The sequence below is a fragment of the Clinocottus analis genome, unplaced genomic scaffold (genome assembly GCF_023055335.1).
Source record: "Clinocottus analis isolate CAN_PGR_092001 unplaced genomic scaffold, fCliAna1.0.p SCAF_9, whole genome shotgun sequence".
NCBI lineage: Eukaryota > Metazoa > Chordata > Actinopteri > Perciformes > Cottidae > Clinocottus > Clinocottus analis.
The window spans coordinates 17,922,197-17,929,696 of record NW_027176251.1 but is presented as its reverse complement, the minus strand read 5'-3'; the positions used below and the strand labels follow the sequence as shown (position 1 = coordinate 17,929,696).

The 7,500-nt window shown below is 37.9% G+C and overlaps 2 protein-coding genes across 3 annotated transcripts in view; both read left to right on the top strand.

Moving 5' to 3' along the window:
- The window catches only part of taf2 (TAF2 RNA polymerase II, TATA box binding protein (TBP)-associated factor), a 22,706-nt gene extending 20,706 nt beyond the window's left edge, over positions 1-2,000 (top strand). Inside the window, exons 26-27 of the mRNA XM_068570034.1 lie at positions 85-187; positions 289-2,000. Of these exons, the coding sequence (XP_068426135.1) occupies positions 85-187; positions 289-590 (405 nt within the window). The 3' untranslated portion in view covers positions 591-2,000. The remainder of the gene's footprint in view (positions 1-84; positions 188-288) is intronic.
- A 1,322-nt stretch (positions 2,001-3,322) lies between these two features.
- Positions 3,323-7,500, top strand: part of enpp2 (ectonucleotide pyrophosphatase/phosphodiesterase 2) — a 34,841-nt gene continuing 30,663 nt past the window's right edge. For both annotated transcript variants that reach the window (XM_068569435.1, XM_068569434.1), the window contains exons 1-3: positions 3,323-3,340; positions 4,026-4,131; positions 7,446-7,500. The exon at positions 7,446-7,500 is cut by the window's right edge and continues 101 nt beyond it. In XM_068569435.1, coding sequence (XP_068425536.1) covers positions 3,323-3,340; positions 4,026-4,131; positions 7,446-7,500 — 179 coding nt within the window. The remainder of the gene's footprint in view (positions 3,341-4,025; positions 4,132-7,445) is intronic.

Sequence of the window (7,500 nt, the reverse complement as noted above, 5' to 3'; positions counted from 1 at the left end):
ACATCGCCATGTTATGTTAATCTTTTTTTTTTTAATGTTAACACATGTTATGTGGTATTGACATGTAGTTGTGTTTTTTTGTAGTTCAACACAATGGAAGATGAAGATATTGATATGGAGACGGTTCATGACAGTCAGGCCTTTATTCATCATCATCTCAATTTGTTAGAGAGGCCCTCCACGCCAGGTGAGCACGCAGTCTCTCTCAAACACACACACACACACACACACAAAAATTAAAACCCCCAATAACCTGGAAACACACACCTGCTCTCTTTCTCTTCCCAGGTAAAGAGCCTTCGTCAGTCGAACAGTCCATGCTGTCCATGCCCGCTACGCCTGTGCCGTCTTTCTCCAAGGAAACCACATCCTCGTCCTCCAAACACGGTGGCGAGCACGGCCACCACCACCACCATCACCACCACCACGAGCACAAAAAGAAGAAAAAGAAGCACAAGCACAAACACAAGCACAAGCACAAACACGAGAGCAAGGACAAGGAGAAGGACCGAGAGAGGGACAACTCGCACGCCTACAGCAACAGCCCGGCCAGCGGCAGGTCCCTGCACTCGCCATCTCTTTCAGACTAAAACATCTGGGGGCAAAGTTCCTCTTCCAACTGCTCCTGCTACTTTGGGTTAACTTGTTACATCAGTCTTGCAGTACGAGACATGCATCTAAAGTAAGCGTAAAATAGAATGCGAAAGGTGTGTAGTTTATCGAAATATTCTCTACTCAGTGCTATCAACCAACAGGAAGATTTATTTGTAGAAAGTGTGAAGAAAAAGGATGCTGTTCCATGTTTTATGTTCCCCAGATCCTCTTTCAGCGCTAAATTCCTCAACAGATGCAGTGGTCCGCATTGGTTTGAGAAAGGGAACACATACTTTTGAACTGAGGCTACAGTGTTGTTAAGGTAAACCCTCCTGAGGCTTCCTTGTTTTCTCTCTCTCGCTCACTCGCTCACTCACTCACTCACTCAGTCACTCACTCACACACACACACACACACACACACACATATATACAGAGAGAGAGAGAGAGCCTGCAGAAGAGTGTGTGTGGACATCGCTTCCAATCTGTCTGCGGCTTGCAACCACAGACACCTCTCTCCACAAACAGGCAAATCAATCTCATGCACTCTTTCTCATCTACAAAGACACCACTCAGGTATACAACTCCATTCCAACATTCAGTGAGCTGGTTGGAGACATGATATAGATTGTGGCGTGGACTGGGCCTCCCGCCTGGACTGGGCCTCCGGTGTCTTTAACGTCCTGCAAACGGCATCTCCCCACGCCCCCTATATTTTTCTCCCTGATGAAAATTAAAACATTGGAATTTCCTGTACAATTGAAAATCAATTAATGCTAGTGTGTTCTTTTAAATATGTATTTTTGGGGTTTCCCAACTGCTTTCATTGAGGATGAAAGATACTGTTCTCATTAATGTTTTAACTAGATGGAATCCAGCTAAAAATTCATAAAAAAGGCAGTTAGTGCTTGGCACTATTTCTTAGGTTTGATTAGATGGTTTTAAACAATGGAAAGAACATACAGATTTCAATGTTGCCCATTTAATTAGTAATGCAAAGTGTTAAAGTATGGTTTTCTTGTTCATTCAGCCTACTGAATTAGGCTTGCCTTTCCTAAATATGACAAAAAAAGACAAAGTCCTACATTGGTGAAATAGTACCTTTGTGATTCCTAGTCTGTACTTGTGAATTGTCCTAGGAATTCTGATTTCTCATGAGAGAACTTGTTAAATCGTTTATTCATCTTGTTCGACACAATAACCTGCTGGAAGCTATCATGACAATATTGGTTTCACAAATGTACAGTAGATCCAAACCAGTCATGAAAGAAATCTTGAGGAATGAGAGATCAAGTAGAATTCATGGAGAATTAGGGATGCTTAACTTAGGAATTTTCTACGGTGTAATTTTGTTTTGTACGATTTGTTGATTTAATTGTTTTTTTAAATAAACTGAATGCGATTTCATTTGAGTATTTGTGCCAAATGCAAAAGTCTTTGTGTGAAATGGTTTGGTGGCAACTTTTAAAGCTACATGGAAGACTTTGGATTTTTTTTCTTTCTTCTGTGCCTGTGTCTCATTAAAATGTGTTGCTACTTGTTCCTTAAAGAGACAGTTTAGATCTTCTGAAGTGGAGTTGGGACACATGTTATAAATACTGTTTTTGTCACTGTATAAAATACGCTGACTATGCATTAGTACCTAATACAACCTCACTTCAGGTTTAGTAGCCAATAGTTGTATTAACGTTTGTATGTATACACAGAGAGTTTGATTGAATCATTTCTGAATAATATTTATCATTGGTTTTCAAATTTAACGGTCTCAATGAAGAAATAGCGACTTTTTCCCAATCCTTTTTCTGATGAATCACATTTATGAGCCAATGTATCTCTAATTTCAGATTAGATTTAAACGAAATGGATTGTAGTTAGGAACTAATTTCCCTGCAAGTTAATAGTAGATCACTTGAATATGTCCCTCAGAGACAATCAAGACATTCTGATGTTGAATTTCAAAATGAAAGCCCTTCAAAATCTTTTTCATAGGCATGCTTCAAAAAAACATTCATTAACCCAAATCTACCTCTAATTCTAGATTAGATTTTAAAGAAAATGGTCCAGAGTTACAAACTAATCCCACTTCAAGGTGTCATTGAGAGATGATCAAGATTTTCTGATGTAGTATTTAAAAAATAAAGCCCTTCAAAAGCGTATTAATGAGCCAGCTTCAAATCATAGTCATGAGTAAATATACCTTTAATTTCATAATAGATTTGAAAAGAAATGTTCCATAGTCATAAACTAGTCACTTAAGACTAATAGTAAACCATCTCCAGGTGTCAGAAAACACACATTTCTTATGTAGGATTTAAAAATGAAAGCCTGCGTGGAATTTATTTTTCAAGTAATCATTCATAAGATTTATAATTTTTTACTTATTCATTTAGTTTCATGTATTGCTGTTTCTGCATTTACAGGCGTAATGAATGACTGAAGTTCATCTGAACTCTTTTTTTTTTTTTTTTTTTTTTTTACGCACTTACCGTAATGCTTTGTATGCGCGTATAAAAAAAATATAAAAAACCGTGCTGGCTGGCACGGTTATCCAGCCCTCCTCCAACCCAACCCCAATAAGAATCCAGTGCGCTCCTTTCAGTCACCTCCCCTACGCCTCCCTCCTGTTCCTTTCAACGGTCTTCCTCTCCGGTGGTCCTCTCGGCTCTGGAGTCAGCATCACTCACTCTCCGACCTACAGCACAGTACTACGCTCAGCCCGACGGAGGAACATGTTGCTTCAGAAACTGGTACGGTAAGAGTCCGCGTCCGCAAGTTTTAGCTGTGCCTAAATCCGTGCACAATTATGTATTTACTCGTGGGGTTTTGCTAGTTTGAGTAATTTATTGTGGCCGAAAGGACATTTAACTAGTTGTTAAAGCTTGTATCCGCAATACTTCTCTACCCTCCCTGCTGCTAAGCATTTGCAGAACAATCATAAAGCTAAGTGATCAACTGCGATAGTTATGCGAATGCGGGTGGTCCCCTATTCACTTTGTGCTGCACCAGTCTTGACAGGTCATCGATCCAATGCCGTCATAACATAATATGTGTTATACCATGTATCAGTTTGGTTCTACCCCCCACTTTTATATTTGAACAAACTTTTGAAAATATGAAGTTGATAATTAATTTTCGCTGTGGCTTGGCCACCTTTGGCGTTTTTATATGTAATATAGTAAGCTAGGATATAAACGCAAAACATTTTTGCAATGGTCACACCAAATGTAAAGCCAACCAAAAGTACAAAAAATTGCAGCGTTGGTTATACATCAGGAAAGACCTGGCTGACAGGCTTTGGATAAGAATACTGTAATGTGCTTTCATAAGACGCTGCTGTTTCTGTTTTGTCATTGACTCTCTAAAGGAGAATACATCTCATGGCAAGCAATACAATACATGGAAATTCTAATGTCAGATGTGCTGTTGTCTCAGTTTGTTTGGATCCTGTCCGTCCTGTGTGGCACCGACGTGTGTTGGGGTTTTGTCTACGACCGGCCCAGACGCTCGGGAGAGGACGGGACTTCCGCCAGATCAGAGTGTGAGTACCTCTGACCTTGTTCCTGAGGGGAGAAATGTGTGTGTGTGTGTGTGTGTGTGTGTGTGTGTGTGTGTGTGTGTGTGTGTGTGTGTGTGTGTGTGTGTGTGTGTGTGTGTGTGTGTGTGTGTGTGTGTGTGTGTGTGTGTGTGTGTGTGTGTGTGTGTGTGTGTGTGTGTGTGTGTGTGTGTATGTATGTATGTATGTATGTATGTATGTATGTATGTATGTATGTATGTATATATATATATATATATATATATATATATATATATATATATATATATATATATATATATATATATATATAATCTGCAGCTGACTCACTGATGACAACACGTGCAAGAGACGAAGACATCCTCTCCAGACTTCATTCAGATCAATCTAGGAAACACTCAAATGGCTTTGGCTTTCATGCAGCAACTGCACATATACATATATATATATATATATATATATATATATATATATATATATATATATATATATATATATATATATATATATATATATATATATATATATATTTGTATAAACATATGTGTTTGTGTGTATGTATGTATATATGTATATATTTGTATAAACATATATATATATATATATATATATATATATATATATAGATAGATAGATAGATAGATAGATAGATAGATAGATAGATAGATAGATAGATAGATATAAGCCACTCCTTTTGTTTTGTATATATATATATATATATATATATATATATATATATATTTGTATAAACATATATATATATATATATATATATATATAGATATATATATATATATAGATAGATAGATATAAGCCACTCCTTTTGTTTTGTATATATATATATATATATATATATATATTTGTATAAACATATATGTGTGTGTGTGTATGTATGTATATATTTGTATAAACATATATATATATATATAGATAGATAGATAGATAGATAGATAGAAGCCACTCCTTTTGTTCATGTTCATTTTGTTGCTTACCTGAAAGATGTATGTTAAAAACCAGCAATTGATTAACTTTATACAAAAGTAATAAGTGCTTTGGATGTTTTCCAGTTAAGTTTTTCTTACTCAGTGAGAAAAGTCCAGTCTGTGTTGGCTTGAACAAGTGCACTGACCATCTTCAATTGATGTGTGTGGAAAGTTCTCCTTTTTGAGAGAAGAGTAAAGATCCAGAAGTAGTACTGACTGAAAGTGCTTTGCGCGTGCGTGATTCATTGCTGCCAAAGTAACTCAGCACAGGCCATTTGAAGTGTACTTTGGACCCGCGTTAATGTATCTTGGCCAAGTATTCGTGGGACATAAAACTGCGCTTTAAGTCCAAGACACACACAGAAAACTTTTTTTAAAACTAGAGTCATCTTGAACTCCATGTGAGCTTCAAGGACAATCAGGCACTCCGACATCAACCGGAGTGACACACGTCCACTCCCCAGCCTGTCTTCAAGATCACTCCCCTAACTAACAACATGATAACTGACTTTCCACACTAGCCACTCCAGAGGAATGTCTCCTGTTCAGTTTGTTTGCCGGGTTGCTTTCTATGTGAAGCGTCTGCCAGAACATGTGAATTAAGTGAGTAGAGAGTTTGTGGTGGTGGTGGGGCGTTACAACGGATCACTGTAACCCTTCGAGGTTGTGATTGGTCAGCCCATGTGTTGTTGTTTTTAGGGGGAGAGAGAGTGTTTGCACTGCTCTACCTTGAGCCAATATTAAGAGAGCATTGGAGCTCATTTTGAGCCTCAAATTCTCAAACCCTGTCGGCATAAGGAGGCCGAGGTTTTGCTTAGATTGCAACACGCGGTGCTGGCTGCAGGCCATTCTGGACTAGAATTGCTCTATATTTTGCAACATTTTTGCATTAGAAGACTTTTATTAACTTGAATGGAATAGGCCTTTCTTTGTGGGGATCATAAGCCTTTTGCACAGAAGATATTTCAACAAATCACAGTAGAAAAAAAAAGAATAGGTGTAAAATAACAACACAGGTCTGACAGGGATCTCAATGAAGAAGAGTGTTATTATGTCTGAGGAAACCTGTCCACATCGTGAGATGTTACCACAGTTTGGTTCCCAAGAGATGATTCAAAGTTTGTTAACTGTTGAGTTTGTCACATGGCTTAGAGGCTTAGAGTTTGTCACATGACTTAGAGGCCCTTATGTCACAGTTATTACCAGCTATTATGAAATACAATTTGAATTTACTGACCACATTTGTTGCTTTTGACAAAGTAGTATGTTCTACTTGTAAAGCATTTATGTTTGTAGGTCTGTATTGGTTGATAAACATTTGAATGGTGCAGCCATTTATTCATTTTTTTTGACAATATGCAGTATTTAGCTATAGCCCCAACTGGCCAAATGCCAAAATGTCCCCCCCCCCCCCCCCTCCCCCGGTTCGCTGTTAATGTTTAGGAACTGTGAAAGGTGTTGAGTTCAAGGACATTTGTGGTTGCGGTGACCACACGTGTGTGTGTGTGTGTGTGTGTGTGTGTGTGTGTGTGTGTGTGTGTGTGTGTGTGTGTGTGTGTGTGTGTGTGTGTGTGTGTGTGTGTGTGTGTGTTTTACTAAACAAGGGATTGTGGTTTAAAGGGATAGAAAAAGTGTCTTGAGTTAAGATCTATGTGCAGTAGACTAGTGGCAATCTGCAAAAGCTATGTGAGGTTTTTTTAAATCCAGATTGGTTCAGGCTGCAATCTGAAACCACCGGTTCAATGCGGAAGAGAATTAAAGTTGTATTATTTCTAATGGCCATCAGGGCCAGCTTCTCAGGTTGCAAAAAGAAGTCTGATTGTCTAGAAGTCTAGGAGAAAATTACTCTAATTTTCACTTGGTTTATTATCTCAGTAAACTTTATGGTCTCAATCTCTAATTTCAATCTTGTAAATTAAAGTGTGATGTTGATTTAGTAAATTATGGTCCCATTTAGAGTCAAATTGACCATAAAGCTGGGTATGATTTAAGTCTTAGCTACCTTGTGATTGACAGGTAGCTACCAGAGTTGTCCAGGTCTTATGGCAAAAAATCAAGATAAAAACATAAAAAGCCAAGATGACGATGCGACAAATACCTAACTTGACTTCAAAACCACAGTTTAAAAATTGGTCACGTGAATACGTAGAGCATTTAAATAGACTATCAATAGACTAAGGAGTAATCAGTGCCATACCCTTTCACTATCATGAAAAAATAGAATTTCAAAACAATTTAGAACTATTAAAACAAAGGGCATTTTACAGATACATTACAATCATCAGCACAAATAACATTAAAGTGTCCACTCATTGAATTTGTGTTTGTACCCATCAGCTCGCTCTACGTCTCAGTATGCGCCATCCTCCGGCTCCTGCAGGAACAGGTGTTT